The following is a 21,075-nucleotide window of genomic DNA, read 5'->3' as shown; positions in this document are numbered from 1 at the left end:
GTTTATTTAAAAAAAGAGACCAGGGAAAATAAGAAATATTGGCAGAGCGTAGCAGTAACAACTGAAAGACTCCCTGGCTGTCAGCTGGTTAAAGCTTGCCATTAACTGCAGACTCCTGGACTGAAGAGCAAGTGCTCCACAGCCCTCCCACGCTGAGCACCTGAGTGACAGCAACTAGATCAGCACGTAGGGTAGGTTAAGCCAGTCCTCCTCATATTAATACTTTGAGGAACCTCAGGAAGAGGAGGATGAGGAGGTGGAGGGAAGAGAGACAAGGAAAAAGCCCCAACAGGTTTGTTGCAAAAATAGTTACATACTTCACTCTCTGCAAGGGCAGGATCAGTAAGCATTGTAATGCTAGCACCTCAAGTACAGAAAGGTACTGAATTGCAGCACTGGCGACTCAGGAGAACTGTAGCTAAGGATAGATACTACTTTTTAAGGCAAGGAGTTAGTTAATGAGTAGCAGCAACGTAACTCTTTTCAGTTCATCTGCTGAATTCATTTCAGTCCACCTCCTGCTATGCAGCAGGAGTCACCCATCTGAAATCAATGGAGAATCGACAGTGTACAATTAGTATCGAAAGAGAATTAGCATGTCTGAACCAAATTCTGCTCAGTTTGCTCATGTTCCAGCTCTGAACAATTCTTGATCTATATAAATGCAGATTAACTTTGAGCTTCTTTAACAATCCCCCATTCTAGATAAAAGAATCAAATACAACTGAGCTGCAATTTCCTTCAAATATAATTTCTTTTCCAATATCTTTATCTTGACATTAAAAGAATGACAAAAAATCTCTTCATATTAGTTCCACAGACAGCACTGCTAGAAGGTGAACTGTTTATCCGTACACACACCCACCTCTCACTCTCTCCCTTTCCTCTGTGAGGCCGACAGGGCAGAACCCATCCCCTGGCCCCACTACAACAGAGTCCTTTTTGAAGCTCCTTCTCCATCTGCCTCAGCGACGCCTCCCTCCGGAAAACTGCTCCCTACCAATCTGAGCACCTGGGCCCTGCCACGCTCACTTGAAGTCCGGAAGACTGTAGATCTGATTAATACCATCAAAAATACGGGCCAAAGTAGCCTGCTGAGGATGATCAAAAGAATTTTTAGTGGTATATAACTTATTTTTTCCCCAGGCAAAGTCATGATTCCTTAGTGGATTCTGCCCATGCCTCCTTTTACAACTCAGCTGATGTTGCTGTAACTTTGCTTTAAAACATGCTGTCTTCGTCTTTAATCATTTTGAGTATTTATTTCTAGAGCTAGAAAAAAGCCTTACAGACTTATTCACATTCTAGAATCATAGAATATCTAGAGTTGGAAGTGACCTAAAAGGATCATCAAGTCCAAGCGCCTGGTCCTCGCAGGACCACCTAAAACTAAGCCATACGACCAGGAGCGTTCTCCAGATGCCAACACGCATTTACTTCAAAACATCCAGTGCCAGCCTGCTTGTCTCTAACACAAACTGCAGCGCACAGCTGCGCTGCCTGCTCAGGGACCGTGCAAAATAACTGCTTATTGGAAACAATCTAATACTGAAGGTTAAGAAGAAAGCATTATATTTCCTATCAAAGACAGGTTACTACTTAACTATTCTAGTTTAAGTCACGCTAAACAAGCCCTTCCCTTTTTATGTTCATATCCAATTTAATAGTACTGCTTATCATCAACTGAAAGAAGTTTTTAATGTTACCAGCGTAGTTCAGCATGAAAAGAAGAAACCCAGAGACAACACACCTCTCAGGCAGTACTTCAAGAAATTTCCTCTGAAGGAAATCTTTTAGAATACTTCAGAATTTTATTTTAGAATGGGTAAAGTAAAAAGAAAAAGCAGTTTGCTTACCACCCTGACCTTACTGTCACAGTAAGTCTTTTCCTTAGTGTAAAAACACTTCTCATTTCTGGAATGACACTTTATGTAAACTAATTCAATGTCTTATGACACCAAATGCTTACCGTTCAATGGGACAACTTTCACAGAGTTGAAGACAACATCTGAAATAAAACATCCATTTGCTGGCAACCTTTTTATTAGGACAAAATCACTTTCTAAATCCAAAAAGCAGCTAGTATGGAAAGGGTTAATATTATGTTAAATGAAGAGGTATTTAAAAATAACAATTACACCTGACACTATAATTACATTGTCCTACTGCATAATCCCAAAAGAACATAGAGACCTTTTGCCAAAGGTGATTTGAGAGTTAATATGAAACCCAACGTGTGCTCATTTTAATTACATATGTGCCTGCTGAGAACATATGATAGAGTCCAAAAAGTTAATTCATTGTCAGCATGACAGCAGGAATTAATATTAAATCTTGCACACCAAGTAAATTTTCCAGATTACCAATTACCACACAAAAATAGGACGCATTACAAATGTGGTAATCAGCATGAAAGTAAAAAGTGAACCGAATATTGCTAAATAGAGCTTGACTCTGAGCCAGCAGTGGGTATAGGAAATCTCCAAATAGTTCATCCTTTTTCTTCAAAAGGAGCAGCATTCACTTGGTCTAACTCTAACCCCACTTATCCCAGGTTTGCGCTGACTTTCACTGTGTTGATCCTCACCGGCACTGTAATAACGTGGCGACACTGGCATCTGTAAGCCTTTCTAGTTAGTTAAAGTACACACTTCAATTGCTAATTCTCTTTAGCAATATATAACACCAGTTCAAAGCAAATTTTGGTGGTTTGTTTTTTTTTTTTTTCCTTTTTATACTTAAGTCTTACATTTTCTGCGTTTCAAAGTTACTGAGTATTTTTGCATTCTCTTCTCATGAACCCATGACAGGCTTCTGGCAGGGAAATCATGTCAGTTTATACCTCTTAACCCACACCAGCATGCTAACACACATTTTGATTTACTTTTAATTATGGACATATTCATGCATCAGTCAGTATTTTCTAAAGAAAGTGCCTAGAGTACGAAGAGGAGAACCCAGAGTCAACAACACACACCAATAGCTAACCCTGGGGAAACAACACATAAACACAATTTTGAAGGCAGCAGAGACCCAGCCAATATTTCTAACTGCATCTTTACCTGCCTTTTTGTTGCTTTACTGATGCATTATTAATTAACAACTACTGAGCCTTCCCAACAGAGCATTTTAAATAACAGTTGAATTTCTTTGTGGATGATTATGCATCATAAAAGTATGTCTGCGTGTTCAAAGCAATAAACAAGCCCAGGTAGGGAGCCTGAACTGCTGGGGAAACTGCTCTTTGAAGCTTGAAGTTTTAGGGATGCTAAATGCCTACCGTGTAGTATTGCACAATTTCCAGTCTAGCTTAATGCAATTAACCTGAAGAAATGTAGGATTTTCCGTGTTTTGCCTCAGCATAGGCAAATGCTGGTGGAAAGGATGATGATGGCATTTTAAAAAAGCTGCAGTGTCGGTTAGGTTCACCGCTTCATCCAAATGAAGCTACGCCAATTTAGGCCAGCTAACAATTACCATTTTCAGTTCTCAACTAAGATAATGAAAAGAAAGTTGTCAAATCACAATTACTTCTACTGCAGATTTATGCCAATGATGAAATACGTTTCATCAGCTTTGAAATGTATTATTCAGGGATGATGCAAGGTTTTCACATTCTGCTTGAATTCTGGACAAACTCAGGAAGTTTTGAAGGTTTATTGAGGGCAGCTTTGTGCTACTGCAGCTGGACAGTTTTAGATATAGGTTGAAATAAATTTGTAATGCTTGAAGATGAAAACTCATCTGTAGATCCCATTTATCCATAGGATAATCTTTTCCATCTCCGCCTCAAAAAATAAAAAGTCTCCTACTAGTCAAAGAAAATTCCAGCATTAGTGTTCAACAGTATCGCCGCCTTTTAGGTGGAAAGGAACTTGCACTTCCCATTCACTTTTCACTAGGTTTAGTTGCCATCTGAATGAGGATTTTATTTAAGTTTTTTTTGCCTATTGACTGTGCTTATTATTTCTTTCTAGTGTTTAAACCGGTACACAGATAGCAAAAGAGCAGCTTCAGCTATGCCTAACTGATCCTAGTATCTGTCTTCTAGATAAATAATCAAGGTCCTCGCCATATAACCCTTCACAGACGAGAAAAAAAAACCAACTATCTATCCTGTCTTCTGAACAATGCAATACAAAATTATTAATCTGTATTTCGGCAAACTCTAGGCAAGAGAACATATGTGAGAGGACATGTAGGGCAGAGCGTAATGCAGCAAGGCTCCCCAGTACGTGGGCTGTTTCGATGGCCATTTGCATGGGATCAGTAGTCCACTAGCTCTGAGGGACAAATCCAAATGCCATCCTGTGGTTTTGTTCCCAGCTCTTCCAAGGCCACACGTTTCTATTCCACTGATCCACCATGTACCTTCTATAACCTGAGCACAAAGCAGCCAAAGGGAGGCTTAGTCATCTGGAGTAGATGCTCAGTGTGCCTTGGCAGACAAAGAAATTGTGGCCCTTCTCTTCTCTTCGCCTCCAGGCATGAGCCATCCTGCAGACCTCTGGAAGGCTTTGTGTGTGCCCTCTGAGGACAGCCAGCACGTGAATGTCAACTCACCCTATTCTGCTCAGTCCTGGTGAAAATTTTCATTCATCTTTCAAAGCAAGCAGAATTTGCTTTCAATTCCCCAGACAAACTACCACTATACTTTTTCTTTCTAATATTTCTTTCTGTCTTCTAATCTTAATTTGTCCAGTTTATGGCTCAGTCCTTCTACAGGGATTCATAGCAAATAGAAAGAATAATATCTTTCCTACTTTCAGATATTAAGATGGATCATTATTCCTCCTGATATGTTAGAAGATATTTATCAGTTTGAGTTATGAGGCCTTTCTGACTGAAGATTTTAACATCGATTTAATGCCAACTTAAAGACTCCTAAAAGTGCAGGAGATTGCATTAGATAAATAATTTAACAATAAAAGGTATATCAAGGCAGACATTATTGCAACCTTCTACCAATCAATCACCATTTTCTATGTTTATCCAATTTTCGTCTCAAGGCTCTGTACATCAAATTGCCTAGACATATACTACACAACTGAAATAACTTCATCATTGAATAAAATTGCGTAGCCATTAAAATTCTCTAATATCAAGATAGCTGACACTATGTTAAATATTAGCTTCAGTTCCATAGGGTAATAAATTCTGACCTAAATCAAATCTTTCATGGATAGCCGATTCATAATGAAAAATTACTGTTTTGTCACTTTACCTTCAGAAATTTACTGTGGAAACTAATACAGCACTGGGCAGTCTTTGAAATATATGATAATTAAAAACACAGTTCCCTTCCTAGCCACCCTGAAACAAAGGGAATGGATTTGCTTTCGTGCAAAAGTATCAGACATGCTAATAGCTACCAAATTAAGAGGGAAAGTTACTGTTGTGCTGTCACGGTTTCAGCTGGGATAGACTTGACTTTCTTGCTAGCAGCTGGTGTGGGGCTATGTTTTGCATTTGGGATGGCAATAGTGTTGATAGTGGACTAATGGTTTCGGTTGTTGCTAAACCCTCAAGGCCTTTTCTGCTCCTCACACCGCCCCACCAGCAAGTGAGCTGAGGAGACACAGCCGGGACAGCTGACCCCAACTGTCCAAAGGGATATTCCATACCACATGATGTCATGCTCAGTATATAAAGCTGGGGGAAAAAGAAGGAAGCAGGGGGACATTCAGAATGTTGGCATTTATCTTTCCAAGTAACCATTATGTGTGTTGGACCCCTGCTTTCCTGGAGATGCCAAACACCTGCCTGCCGATGGGAAGCAGTGAATGAATTGCTTGTTTTGATTTGCTTGCATGCAGCTGTCTTTATCTCAACCCATGAGGTTTTTTTTCCTCACTTTTACTCCTGATTCTCTCCTTCACCCCAACTAGGGGGAGTGAGCGAGTGGCTCTGTGGTCCCAGTTGCTGGCTGCGGTTAAATCACGACACGTGCTTTTCCCAGGTCTCCAAAGCAGAAACAATCAATTGATACACTTTACAACTGACACTTCTTACAGTAGCCATAAACCAGCAGCCACCACACACAAGTTCCTGTACCAAGTCAAAGCTGCTGAGCCAAACAGATAAAACTGGAGGGGAAATGGCAGAAAACTTTTCCTCTGATTTCACATTTGTGCATCACCATGGTACAAAGCTGGAGAACTGCTGCCAGTGATGTGTTAACAAATTTGCTGAAGTTACAGTAAATCAGACTGGACCTACAGCTGGACTGCTCTCCTGCCTGCCCTCATGCCCCCAGCAAAACACCAGAGTTTTTCAGGGACAGAACTACAGATTTTAGCACTTAAATGACGTGACATCAGAGAAACTCGGTTACCATTTTCCTCCTTGAAGATACTTTTGTTCAGCAAACTCCCTTAGGGGACTCACAAAAAGTTGTTATTATTTTGCAACAAAATTATTTCCAAGTCTCTTGATAAACAGGATTTAAAATTCACTTAAATAGCAAACTAAGAACAATACCACCACGCACCATTTTTCCTCTGCATATATTAGCAATGGATTTAAACACTTGTTATCCCTGCTCTGTATGTGGCATGAGCTGTTTGAGATGTCCCAACAAGGCTGTGACACATCAAGGAATGAAACCCAAGTTTCCATAGTGCTAGTCTAGGGCTTACCTTCTAGTTTGTGCTTATATAGTTGTTTCATGATATGGCATAATGGAGCATATTCTTGCTGTCACTCCTTAGTTGGGAGCTCTCCACTGGTTTTTCTGAGTAATCACATCCCCCCATGATAATATAACAAATACTTTGAAAAATATTCTTTCATCATAGGGACAACATTTTTTTCCTTATTGTTCTAAATGAGACTTCTGCTTGGATGAATTCCAGTATAACTCTCTGAGCCATTTCAAGCTTCCACTGGGGCTCTCTAATATCACTCTTTCCTAATTTTTTCTTTTCTAAATTTTTACAGTCTGCAGCAATAGAAAGCAAACATAAAAACCCAAAGATTATCCTGTCTGCATGTTTGGCAAATTATGCCAAATGGCCAGAATTATGAAGAGAAATTAAAATGTGTGAACTTGTGTGTTAACTGCAGCCTTTTCATTGTAAATGATGGAGCTGAAATTAATGGGATTTCTCATAAGAAGATCCACAAATGGACCATTTTGAATAGACTCCCTTTTTGCTAACTAGGTGAAGAATACCAGAGATGTCTGAAGCCTCCTTGTAGTATTCCTTAGGAGCCTGACAGAAGTGATTTTCCCATTTGCTTTTCAGGGATCCACTAGTAGAATATTTTCAGAATCAGAACTGCCACAAAACTGTTCTTATTCCCAAAATACTGGATCTATGTGCTCTGCTTTGAACCATACACTTCCATTGTCTGGTAAGCCAAGAATCCCCAGCCGTGAATACTTCTTTTCTCTTCTTGGTCTTTGCTTGCTCCTGTAGGAACAAAACCACCTTACTTTTCTTTGGTGATCTTAAAATTACGGGATCAGAAGTGCATAGAGACATTTTAATGCGTACTGATAAAGGCTACTAAATAAAGTTGCTGAAATAAGACATGATTTAAGTGAGGTCTTCAAAGATAGCACAATATACATCAGTTAAACCTCTATCCCACTTTGCTTTTAATAGTTAATGGGAAGCTTGCATTCGTCATCACCTCCTGGCAGAAAACAGTGGAATTATTTACGAAAACACATCAGCTCCACGTAGCGTCCCTCTGCTGTGGCTTGGCAAAGGCAGTGTGTGTTCTGTAGAAGTCTTATTCACAATTAATCTCAGTCATACCTCTCATTAGCCATTTGCTTACTCTGTCAAGGTAGGTAACGGAGCCCGGCTGGATTCTCTTCTGTAAGGGAGTATATTTCTTACAATGCTTTCGAATAAGCAACCAAAGAATGTGACTTTTTCCTCAGAGAGAATGACTTTGGGATAGATCCTCAAACCTGTTCAGAAACTTACAGATATATTAGTGAATTTTTTCAGAGCACCTACACCTAGGTCCCATACAAAAGAGAAAGTACAAAGGGGTAAAACACATATTGCAGTCAATTCCTCTTTTAAAATTCCCTTTTCCTCCCCACTACTCAGTAAATTACCCAGAACGAATCACAGCCCACAAACAGATGGAGAAATGAAAATGTATGGTTCTGTTCAGTCATGCTATTGTAAAGCTCAACAACATTACGCAGCACAGTAACACACCGCTTTCAGTCTAAAAGGAGCATGGTTTAAAATACTCCACTGCATGGTCATATCCATTGACTGGATGGAAACCTTCATTTCCAATTAAAACCACAGGTGAGTAAGCAGCAAGACTGCTTAAGCTGCTATTTACAGTTGGTCACAAGCAAAGGTGCATTCTCACCAGTGAAGTGTTTCACTTACAACTTTTAATGAGTTACACAAATGAATCAAGGCTTCAAGAAAACACTTCACCATTAGTTTGGGCCAGAAAGTCTCCACAAAAGAGAAGCAATCACCTTGCACAAAGAGAACGATACAAGCAATTATATTCTAGTTACATGAAGAGCTGCCTTGAACTTTGGTTGAGTAGCGAAGTTTCCAACAAGATTTGTAGAAAAAGATCCTTTCAACAGACAGCTTTTCTTCTGTGGTGCTCCCTGACAAGACCTACAACTGTTGCAGACTATCACACCTCAAGGACAACTGGTCACTGAAGTAGGCAAATGCAAGCCAGAGGAATTAGCAAGAAAGTGGGAGAGGAGCTCTCTAGATGAGCTCTTCAAGCTGATCCACACAAAGATGATGTGATATCTTTATGGTATCATAAAGATTTCACATTCAAATTCACAAAGCTGGCCCACAAACCATCAGCATGGCAGAGGTCAGAAGGATGTCCTCTTACAAGAATCTTCATTTGCCACGCTAGTGATTCCTCAGGAAATAACGCAAGGTAGGGAGAGCGGTGTCTAAATAAAAGCTTTTGATTCATGAGGATGCAGGCGTTTTTTCTAAACTCCTGGTATAACCCAAAGGCAGCATCCATACTGCTGTTAAGAAAAATATGTGAAGTTGAAGTTTTCGCTGAATATCACTGCCTGTGGAGAACAACATGGTCCCTCCAAAACACAGCCAGCATATATACAGTAATGATGAATAGGAAACTTGAACCCACGTCTGAACCAAGCCTTCATATGCTTACTGACAAGCCTAATATATACCACCCACTGACAACCTAAATGCACCCACTCTCCTCAGTCTAGACAAAGCACATCGTTAGGAGCTAGAAGGGCCTTTCTTCAAAACTTTTAACACCCAGAAAAGTTGCAGCAGCATAAGAGAAGGTGGTGCAGCAGGGAATGCAGCCACTGGAGTATGGCCAATGCCCTTCCGGCAGTGCTGCCCATAGAAGACTTGTTTTATCAGGAGAATAGCTATACAGAGAAATCCTGTTTTAAAAGGCAACAAGCAATTAAGTCCTGCAGAACAAATCCTACGAATTTCACAATTTGAAAGCACATACAATCACTATTCAAATTATTTTCAATAAACTGCAGAGTTTCAGTTAATAATGATTTTCCTGCAGCATAATTATGTTTTTTGGGTTAAATCTCACACCATTCTTACAGTGACATCCACTGGAAGATGACAGATGGGTATGCACCAACCACAAGAGATGGTGGTGATGACTCAGCTACAGCAAGCTCTAGGAGAAAGGACTGAAAAATTCTTAGGCCTCCCTGGGGGATGATGAGAAAACTAGAGAAGGAAAATAATGGACTTTTGCCATGAACCTTTCCATAGGGACAGGACTTTAAAACCAGTATCTTATTTTATAGTAACACTGTAAATAGAATACTACAGAGTTTAATGTGCATTCAACAAAGCCTGATAGTGACAGCAGAAGATACTGGGAGTTGGGAGTACTCTGTTATTCCTTACAAAGGTGCCAATCAGGAATAACTTCTTTGACACAACTAGATGATAAATCACTGACATATCATGGATATTAAAATAGTGTGAGTAAGGAATCAGAGCTATTCACTTCTAACGTGCTCTCAAACTATCAAAGATGAGCATTTATTTGGAAGACTAAATATACATTGAGCAATTTCAAAATCTTTTCCAAGGTTGTTCAGCTACAGATTCTTGTCATTCACATTTCTATAGAAGTCATGATTACCTAAGGAGAAAAAAGACAGATGTTTTAAAACTAACTTCTGCATCAGAAATTTTTGCAACAGAAACAACTAAATTGTGGTTTGAAGCCTTAAAATGGCATTAATGTCCTGTAAGATTGGCTTCATGCCTAGACTGTTGGCATTTTAATTGACAGTAGATCCCTTAAACAACTCTTCCTCATTTCCAAGGAAAGACATGACAAAACAGCCACTGGTCTCGAAGCCCAGCAATTCCTGAAATATATCAAATAAATGTAACCTTTCAAAAACCTGCCTGAAAAGCGGTGCATTCCCTTTAACCATATACTTAATCCTGTAACAAACTCTGTGAATAGTTAAAGCATTTGTTTTCAAGAACCCACAAAAGAGGAAAATTCTTTGCCCTAGCTCAGGAGGAGGAAATTGTCAAGACTTTTCCCTCCAATTATTTTTAAAAGTAATACAGTCAGTGCCACTGACTTAAAACCAAAGTGTGGCAAACTCGAGCCGCAGCTAATGTGGGATTTTTGGGACATGACACTTCCCCATTCTGAAAACAACAGTTCACCAGCTGTAGATTCCTGTGAAAACAGAGTATTACTTTGCTAAGTAATGGTACTCAGAGAAGTGCAATGGTTAGAAAGGCAAAACTGAATTTCTAGCGAGTCAGCCCCAGCAATCTCCTTGTGTCCTTGGTGACGTTTTAGGCAAATCTGGAAGTTATTGTTGCCTGCTTACAATTAGTACGTAACAATGACACACTAACACAGTTTTGTTATGGTTGCAAAGTCAAATTAGGAAAGAATATAACATTGAGGCTGCCTATGCAACCTTAACTCAAGCTCAGTTCAGTACTACTGTGCATTTACATCGCACAGCTACTTGCTTAACATTGAATAAAAATAATTAGAAGCCATGTTTCTTCTTAAAGTTCTGTCTACTAAAATCACTGTAATGAGTCCACTCCAGAAGTCCAACACCTATTTTATATGGAAAAAAAACCATGAATGCCAGACGGCTCAGGTTTTCCCGCTACAGGGGGAGGTGGGTTTCTTTTGGGTTTGGGGCTTTGTTTGTCTTTTTTTTTTTTTTTTGTTCCCCCCTCCCAGGTCATACCATTGTACCAATACTTTTCTCTAGCCATAGTTGTATTTGACTCTCTCCCTAACGCTCTGTCCACACATTTCCGGATCCCTGGCAAGCATTAGTGATCACTTAAGTACTTTTCTTTCATCTCTCTACACACAGTAATCTTTATCAAAATATTCACTAAGCTTCTGCTACCGTCGTGCTCTCTTCCCAAGAGGTTTGCAGCAAGCACAGACTTAGCCATTATCCTCTCCCACGCTTGCCCATGCTCCCCCTTTAATGCTCCATAAAACGATATAATTTTCCAAAACAGAGAGTTGGTGAGAACTAGGGCTGCTGACCATAAATTTTCCAACCCTTTTGCCCTCCATTCCTTGTGTCATGCATTGCTTTCGGCACTTGCTTTAGATGCCATTTGTCAAGACACTTCTCTGCAAGTCTGCTACCCTGGCCTGTCAGGGACCAACTCTGCAGCCAGATCCACAGGTGATCAGACAGTAGCATCATGTGGAAAATAACAGAGGAACAGTACTCTGATTTCATTCTCCCACTTCTAAACTTGCAGATCATCTAGACAGGAATTATCTGTACATAAATGAAAGGATTAATTGGCACAGACACCCTACACAGTTTTCCTCTCACTGAATTTCTTCTAAATCCAAAGCTGAAACTGCCCAAGACAGCACCAACAGCACTAGCCCGCGCTGATAACGGTCTCATTTTTGGGAGAAGAATCCTTCAGCTCTGCAATGACTGAGAAACACCAGTCTCCTACACTGCAGCTGTCCCCAGAGATGTAGAGAGGTGCCAAAACAATGTCAACCTGTTCTGGGATGCCACAAGGACATTTCTAACAATTCCAGCTCTCTTACAAGGTGTACACAGATCTTCCTTCTGCAAAGAAACTTGTCCAGTTTCTGACCCGCTGGTTAGATACAGTTTCTGAGGATAATTCGTTCATTTGTCCCTCTGCCGGGGGAAAAACTCATCTGTGAGCAGGGGGAAGCATTTTGGCAGCTCTTACATCAAGGCTGCCTCATCACTCCCCTCAATTGACCAGAGTGCACTGCTCACCCAGGAGCAACGCAGGCAGCCCTACGGTGGGACACCTGCCTGCACATCCAGCCTGGTGACAGGGGCTTACGTGCACTTTGGGTCCTAGCATCTACATGCATTTTCATCACATAAATTATATACCCCAGACCTCATCCATACAATGAGGTAGGTTCCATCTTCAGCCAAAACAACCAAGTCTCTTTTCATTACTTACATCCTAATTTTAACTACCCGAACTTGTCTACGTGGCCATAAAAATTAATCTGAGAATCACTGGTAACATACATTCTTCCTGCCACAGCTTCACTGATTTTATTAGAACTGGTTCTGCTTTACACATATAAGGGGAGAGGAGAGACACACCACTTATTTCATAAACTCATTTCGCCTAAAATGCAAATACTAAATCTCGAAATGGCCCTTTATAATGAAAGAAGTGCTGGAAACATAGTTTCCAGAACAGAACACAATCTCTGTACACAGTGTAATTACATCTTAGTGTTCTGCAGAATACCAGCGTATGGCTTAAATGCTATTAATTGTAAGCAGTTTTGTTCCACAGGATGTTGTTCACTGATAACTACTCAATTAGAGTTATTTTGCAATTAGTCTACTCACAGTAAATTTATTGCAACCAGAGTCATCTGTGGTGCAGCAAATTAAACTGCTGTCTGGGCTGCACGTGCAGTGGCTCTTACATGCTCCTTAAACCGTGTATAGCTCACCACAGTAATTTCATCACACTAACAGATTAAACATACAGAAAAGCAGCAGCAGTCAATGTTATTTGGAATTCTGAAACCAGAAGAAAGAGACAAATTTGAGGTTCAATATCTTTAGATCAAACCCAGTGAGTCCAAAAATGCATTGCCAAAAATGTGAAAGCTAAATAAAGTCATATGTTTATATGTCACTGTGTGCATGCATATTGAGCAGATGGAATTCTGTATCGGCTTAGTTACAGCTCCCATTCTTTTAAAATTATATCGAGGATGCTCTCGTTTCCATGCCTTGAAGAACTGCTCCACTCCACCCCATAAGTATTTGGCATCTTAGTGGCTTATCCTCTCCCTTCCTGCAAATCATACCTCCTTCTGTTGTGCGCTTTGAAGTTGTCAGACAAAAACATTATAGACATGCAGATTGCTATTACCTGTGCATATTATTCAGTAAACAGAGCTCTAGAGCCCATTTCTCACAGTTTGAAAACGAAAAGAAAGCTGTGTTTTCTAAAATGAAATGGAAAAATTTCATCTAAACAGCCTGTAAGAAACTGAAAGCTCTTGCTTCAGCGCGCCAGAGCAGCATTATCAATAAGCAACCAGGGAGAAAGTGGTCTAATCTGCAAAGAACTCTTTCAGTGCTGATGAATGATGTGGAATGAGGGTAGCTTGATTATTTTTTTACTTTATTTATGAGTTGGGTTTACCCCACAGGGATGAAGGTAGCAGAAAACCTGTTTGATTTATAAACTAAGAAAAGACAACAGAAGAGCCAAGGGGAAATAAATCAGGCTCACTTGTGGCTCTCTGCTTTTCTAGGGACTTTTCTTTTGCTAGAGCTACATTTTAGAAAACACCCCTTAAAAAAACCTGTTACATACTTTTGGTCTATCTAGGGCCATAAATCTGGGTCAAGCATAAACCCAGTTGGGTAATTAATGATAAGGATTAGGCCAGAGTCTCCCCTGGGAATATGGCAGCCTAGAGAAGCTGGCCCAGAGGAGGACTGATGCGGATACCACTTGGCACCATGCCTGCGATGACTTAAGGAACCGGGTGTGCCAATGACTAAGGAGGAACCATGCTGCATATCCAGCGAACTTGCAAGGCAAGGTATTCCAGGCTACAAACTACCACAATCCACGTGAAAGTGAAAAACAGAGAATTCGGGGACTGAATCCAGCCAGTGGGTCAAAAGCTGGACTTTTTTCATTGCAGAAGGAAGGCTGCAAGTAGAAGTCACAAATTTAATATGCATGTTGAAATGTGGAGTTGTGGAATTGTAATCGCATTGCTGCCCAATAATCTGGGCAGCAATCTCAGCAGCCAGGGTCACAGTGGCCATTATAAACTGTACTCCTGCCAATGGTAATAAGGGATTCTGCTGGGGGAAACGTGTCACAGATCAGGTCACTTGTATTATGTCAAAGAAGAATTTATCTATGTACAGAATGAGGCTTATTTTAGAGCCAAGAATTTGCATTGAAACTTCTGCTTCTTCCCAGAACCTCTGCACAGGAGGAGGGCCATGTACGATGATGCACAAGTAAAGGAGGCAGCTGGTCCAGGTCCAGCAACAGCTTTGGTGGGCAGAAGTGAGTCTGGCACACCAGGAGTATAAGTGTCTCTAGTCTGGCCTGTATAGGATCAGGCTGGAGATGGCCCCAGCAAGGAAAAAGTCTGCCACGTTGTCCATGGGTTGCTGATCTCTGTATCATGTCTCCCTGTACCCTTTCCCCAGCCTGCACAGGACTGGATTTGCCCTTTGCTCATCTAACCTTGTGCTGAACCTACCTTTCCCCTCTTACCTGCACTGACTGCATTTCCTCTCAAAACACACTTCTACCAACTCCAATTCCCTTCTGAGTGAAGAGTGAGTTGCAAGCTTCCTGTTGCCTTGATCTTAGCCATGACTTTGGATAAGGCTGCACCTACAGCCCTTGACACCAATTCCCTATCCCATAGTGTTTGTACCCTGTTTTCAGGACTGGCTTGTTGGGAAATGCCACTTCTCACGCTCTGTAAGTCAGGCAACAGGTAAAGTTGCCACGTCCCGTTTTGCTGCATCAGCAGTGTTGTCTCTCTGAGATGTCCTTAGAGGGACTGCAGCCTGTGTCCTCTTATTGTCATGGAAATAACGCCTCCATGTCAAACAGGTAGTAAACATGATGCTCTTGGTTTTAATGATCCTTTCTTTTATACACTGAAGATAGTTATATTAAACTTCCTTTGCCTGTTGCCTTTGGAAACAATAAAATACTTAAAAGAAAAAAGAAACAGCTTGTAAGATCCCATTCCTGTTGATAACCGCTCAAGTGAACGTATCACTTAGCATTTACAACAATCCAGCTGGATGGAGTCATGTCCATGATTGATAGCTACACTTAGCAACTTTGTGGTTTTGATCAGCTGAGACAGGATCCAAGGGGATTAAATGCTGGATGACATCTCAATGGAAACCACAGCACTGGGAACACGTTTATATGTTGGGATAATGGATGAATGTGCTGCTGCAATGCATAAATATTTATACTTCACAGCTCCACTGAAAACAGACAGGAAAACTTTTTTCAAACCAAACTGAAAGGAATAGCACTCACATGCTGAATACATAGACCCCAGTCCCCGGTCCATCTGACTTTTGCTGACAAACAGCATATAGCTTTTTTTGATGCATTAGGTGGCAAGACCTCTACCCAGACTTCCCCCTGCAAGCGATCCTAACAACAGGGTGTCATATATTCCCAAAAGGTGATGTCCTCACAAACATTTCCTAACCAAGTTCAACTCCTTTAAAGGACCTCTGGAGTTGATGAAGACACCTTTGATGAGGGATGGAGCCAGTCTGTGAGTGAACAGCAGCAGTGTTTATGTTCTATAGTGGGGAGGAGAGATCTGAGACCACAACACAGTTAGACTCAGTCAACTTATCTTTAACAGGGCCATAAAATTTAAGGGACCTACCAAGTTATATACGTATAAGGCCTTCTTGGTAGGCACCGGGCACCTTTAGTTTTGGGGCTCCTACATGTCTGTCTTGATAGTCCTGTATTCAGACATTTGAGAAGTGACTTCAAAGTCTGGATCTCCGCCGTAGGCCTGATATCCCAATCTGCTTGTGCATTGACACCACCTGCATAAGCAACTCGTGTCCCATTCAGCATGCTGCTGCTTTATCACTTCCCCACAGCAAAGCTCCCAAATCTGCTCTAGAGCAACCCTGTGTGTAACACAGGATGTCCAGATTTTCTGCCAAGGAAATCTGGCTGCTGAAGCGCTTAACTTCAGCTGTCAGCATGGGCAGGACAAAATAACCTTGAGGCAAAGAAAAGTCAACCTTTTCCAAGAGAATCCATCTGTCTAAGTTAAGACATCCCTCAATTATTCTTTTTAAACAAGCATTACTGCCTACAATAAAAATCTAAACGGAACTCTAGCACTGCAAACCTAAAAATTGTAGACACGGTCTTTTTACACATAATTTTTTCACGTGGTATATATCCATACCTTGTAAGGTTACCATTAATAACCTTAGTGGTTACTAAATCCACGTGCATTTTACAATAAACCCATATTTGGACAACTTTTCCTTTTCTCTAGTCATCTCTGTAGCTGCCAGTTTTCCTGGGTGTTTTCCTATGTCCTACTACAAAAGAAGCATTTATACCACTGTGCAATGCACGTATACGCTGAAAGGCTTGAAGCGTAAAAGGTGATACTGTTCTTGGTTCTAAGACTACGGTACTGAAGGGCATATGAGATAAATTCAGTATTTAAAAAAGAAGCAAGAAATATTTCTTGAGAAGCCTGTTTTTAAGACTGGCAGTTGTTCAAAACTCCTGGAAAGTCACCCTGCATCCCTGGGAGACAGATTACCAGGAAGCGAATGGAATCATAGGTGTGTGCAAAATTGCGCACAGCAGCAGCGTGCACTCACACTAATGACAATGCATCTTCCAGCTCTCTCCAGGATATCACTTGCATATTTGTATATGTGACGCATTTACCCTACACAAGGTATATAGCATTGATGACATTACTAAGATATGTGCTTGATCCAAAAAGTGGAGGACAGTGTCTGCAAGTTGCTGACCTCCATCAGCTTTCTCACAGACCAGAGCTGACCCTCCTGTCATTAGAGAAGAAGAGGGAAGGATACCAAGGACATGGTTATGAGAGTGGATTCCATCAGTGGCACCCCAATGGGCCCTCAGGGGCACCCAGGGGTGCTCACTGATGCCTGGTTTTTCTCAATTATTACCCCTCTGCTTGTGCTGCCTTTGCTGTCCCTCTCCCTGCTTCCCAGGGAGTCACCAAGTCTTCTGCCTGCTCCATTAATTCTTTATCTCCAACGTTTGCCCACCCAGCTTAATGATTTTGAGTATTACCACAAGATAAGAAAGGGATAAAAAAAAAAAAAAAACACCAAAAGAGACATGGTAAAAACCAAAACAAAACAGTCACAAATGCACTGGGGTGGGAAATGGGGTGCTCACACTGTTCATCCTGGTTATATGCATCATCTCAATTAAAAGCCTAAGCTTCCTATTAGAGAGCGATACTCTTGTTTAGAAACATTCTCTGGGGCACCTCCTTTTTTCCACTGTCTGTACAGGGAGTTTAGCCCCCTAATTTAGGTAACAGCAACATGGATCCTCCTCCCTCCCACACCAAAACCACCCAATAGCAACCACTGTTTTGTGATGGTGCAATAAACAGATAAACCATGGGGATTAGAGGATGTAACTAAATATTCCTAATGAAAGAAACTAAACATCCCCTAATGGCCATGGCTGACCATGTTTACGGTACCATCTCAAAGCAAGATCTATTCTCTTGTTTGTAAAAGTCACTCTGCCCTTTCAGCTTGGACGATGACATCGGCATATCCTTACATGCATGGGCTGAAGTGTCAATTACAGGATGGGGACTTTGGACTGCTGTATAAACAAGTGTTGCTCCGGATAATGCTGTTCCTTGACCAATACCTACTTCAATCAACTGATCAATGCTTTAGAAAAAAAAAAGGCAAAAAAAGCACTTTACTGTATGGGAAGCTTACGGCTAAATGAACGGTGGCACGTGAAGCACTCTTCTTGAAAAGTAGGAAAAGGTCACCTCACACATGCAAACTAACAGAACGCTGCGAGATACCTCATGTATCTGACTGCACAGAGAAACCAAAAGCAACAAATCAAAGCTTGGCTTAGGCTAGCAGAAGTAACTGACTCTCTACGACAGTGATTTTGAAAATTACTTTTGCTGACTGAAGAACATTAAAAATAGAAGTGAGACAAATTTGGATTTTTTTCCCATGCTTTTAGAAATTTTATTATACTTCTGATAATTATCTGGGTTATCAAAATGCTTAGCAGTCCTGATTATTAGCTAGGACTCCACTGTGCCAGAAAAACGGCCATAGGGCCATAACAGCAATACCACTCATTTATCGGCTAGCATAAGGCACCAAAATTCACCATGGCTGTTCCCTGATCCCCAAAAAGCACGCAACTCCTCTACAGAATAACAAGACTTTGAGTACTCTTCTCTGTGCCTGTACGTTAAGAAGTAAAAGAAACAGGAGCTGAATACACAGATCACACAGTGTAATAAAAATCTGGTGGAAATGAAAAAAATTCTATAGGAATCTACCAAGGATCTTGTGACATCCATATAACTCCCTGTTTAAAACATCCTCAAACCCTCCCCTCATCTTCACTAAGTACCTTATACATTCCTGCAATAAAGCCATTTTTTTTTTGCCATCAGAAGGCCATTTAAATTATATAGAATCCTTCCCCCGAGATACCGTGTTATTTCTCCATCACCATCTACCAACTTACCCTCCAGCGTACAGAAACGCGTCACCTTCTCCGGCATCAGCTTTCCATGCTTGTGCTGACAATACACGTCTGCGATCTCCTGCCGACACTGCTTAGATTTAGCCCGGGACATGGCTGAGATTGCCTCTTTGCCTGTTACCTCACACTTTGGTGGCTGATCGTATCTCAGTTCAGGGGAGCTGTTTCCATTTTTTTTTAAATGATGCTGTTTGGGAGACATATGAATCTCCTTGAAATTGTTGTTGCTGATGCTGCTGCTGTTTTTTCTGGGGTGATCACTGAATTGCACCACCTCATTGGAGTTCTTCCCCAGCAGCAAGTTCTCCTTCATCTTCTCCTCTTCCAGTTTCTTTCTCAAGTGCTCCTTTTGCTTGCTAAGGGGTTTTTTCACCAGCTCAGACTGGTGTTTTTGCCTCTGAGTCCTGGGAGCAAAGTTACTGTTATCAATATTTTCAAAGTCCTTGGGGACTGAATTTTCATTATTGCTGTCTGTTCGCATTTTCTCTTTCGGTCGGTGGGAAAAATAGCCATCCTATAAATGGGGAGAAAAATTATACTCATCTTACTAAAAATAGTCACATCCCATGCATTACAAGCATTTCTTACATGAAACGTACAACAATTACAATCCAACATACTGCAAAAAAATCCCCACGTCAGGGTTCATAACAGAAAGATGGAGCTGAGAGAGGCCTCTGAGCTGCCCAAGTCAGTGCAGACAACCACAACCTGCACTCCCTTCATCACCAAGCCAGAGTCCAACCCCCATCTCAGATGGAGCAGGAAGGTTTCACACAGGTTTGTGAGCAATTATTAACCAGAGACTTCACCCTGACACCATTAAAAATCAATGGCAAAACCAACTCAGGTTTCGATGGAGCGAGAGCAGGTCCTTCAATGCTTTCCTCCACCCCTTGTGTTAATGACCGCAGGTTGGTATCCCAGGAACTGCCCCATTCCTCTGCAGAAAGCACCACATGACTTTATAACCCAAGCTTTCTTTCAGTGAGGTAACTTTGCTACAAACCAAGCCCTTCCTAAATTCTGCTTTTTTTGAGTTTCTACATAATAAGAAGTGGAGAAGTGTTTCCCACGGGGTGCGTTGCCGCCTTGCCGCAGGTGGGAAGCTGTGGCAGCAACAAGCACTGTGTGCCAGGGGGAGCAGCTGCAGATGCTCAGGCTCCCCGGGAGGGCAGAGCCAAGCTCAGATGTCAGCTCTCAAGAACCACATTCCTCTTCTCCACGCTGGGCGTGCTTCGATAAATACACAGACCATAATGTTCCAACATTTAAAATATATCATATAAAGGAAAAGGAATAGACCATGTCATTTATTTGTCTGATGCAGAATAATGCTTTTCTTCATGATTTCACTCCTGCCTCCACCTATTACCACAGGAACTTGTCCTAGCCCATAAACAGCAGAGCAAGTTTTTAACACCAATGAACAAGGAGGATTATCCCAGGTATCCTAGAAGCAATAAAGAACAAGGCACTCTGCTCTAGAAAAGAGGCAACAGACTAGAACAAAACTGAGAGGCACTTATCTGTGTATATTAGTGTCAAATGGGAACCTGTCTGATAGCCAGGGATGGGTGAGGTTGAGCTACCTTTGCTCCAGATGCAGAAACTAGTCCTCAGGCTAGTGGGGGACACAACTTTTAAATCTGTGGAACACGAAATATCTCCATTTATTAAAGTGATCAGTAGCAGATGAAATCAATGGGGAACTGTTATTAATACATCTGAAGACAGGAGTATAAATACTGATAGACTTTGAGTCTCTCCTGTTTTCTTTCCACTCCTGAAAGACCTAAAAATCAGAGGCTGGTAAATGACAGCATCTGCTAATGATGACTGATGGGAGCCACTCTTAGCACCTATGAACCACATTTTGTATTCAAAACATTTTACTAGCATTAGCTAATTGTTTCTCACACCTCTTCTGCAAGGAACTACTTAACAGCCAGGTTTTGCAGAGGAAGGAGAGGGAGATAATGACTTATCCAAGGCCACGCAGGGAGTTAGTATCACTTTGACCTCTGCAGCTCAGCAATGAGAAATATTTGAATATTTTATTCATTAGAAGATGTGATTCTGTGAGTGACTAAAGTGATTCTCTCTCCACGAGTATCTCCGGCTCACAAGTAACTTTAGCTGTCAGACAGGGAGGAATGCAGAGAAGTTTAAGAAAAAAAACAACAACAAACCAACTAAAAAAACCCCCCAAACTAAAACGCAAATGTTTTTCAAACAGAATACT

At 41.2% G+C, this 21,075-nt stretch overlaps 1 protein-coding gene across 4 annotated transcripts in view; it reads right to left on the bottom strand.

Moving 5' to 3' along the window:
- The window catches only part of XYLT1 (xylosyltransferase 1), a 204,800-nt gene that overhangs the window by 86,025 nt on the left and 97,700 nt on the right, over window positions 1-21,075 (bottom strand). For all 4 annotated transcript variants that reach the window (XM_063343929.1, XM_063343930.1, XM_063343931.1 and 1 more), the window contains one exon: window positions 18,813-19,344. In XM_063343929.1, coding sequence (XP_063199999.1) covers window positions 18,813-19,344 — 532 coding nt within the window. The remainder of the gene's footprint in view (window positions 1-18,812; window positions 19,345-21,075) is intronic.

This window comes from Chroicocephalus ridibundus, chromosome 8 (genome assembly GCF_963924245.1).
Source record: "Chroicocephalus ridibundus chromosome 8, bChrRid1.1, whole genome shotgun sequence".
Taxonomy (NCBI): Eukaryota; Metazoa; Chordata; class Aves; order Charadriiformes; family Laridae; genus Chroicocephalus; species Chroicocephalus ridibundus.
The sequence above is the reverse complement of the archived record's forward strand: the minus strand, read 5'-3'. Positions and strand labels throughout refer to the sequence as shown.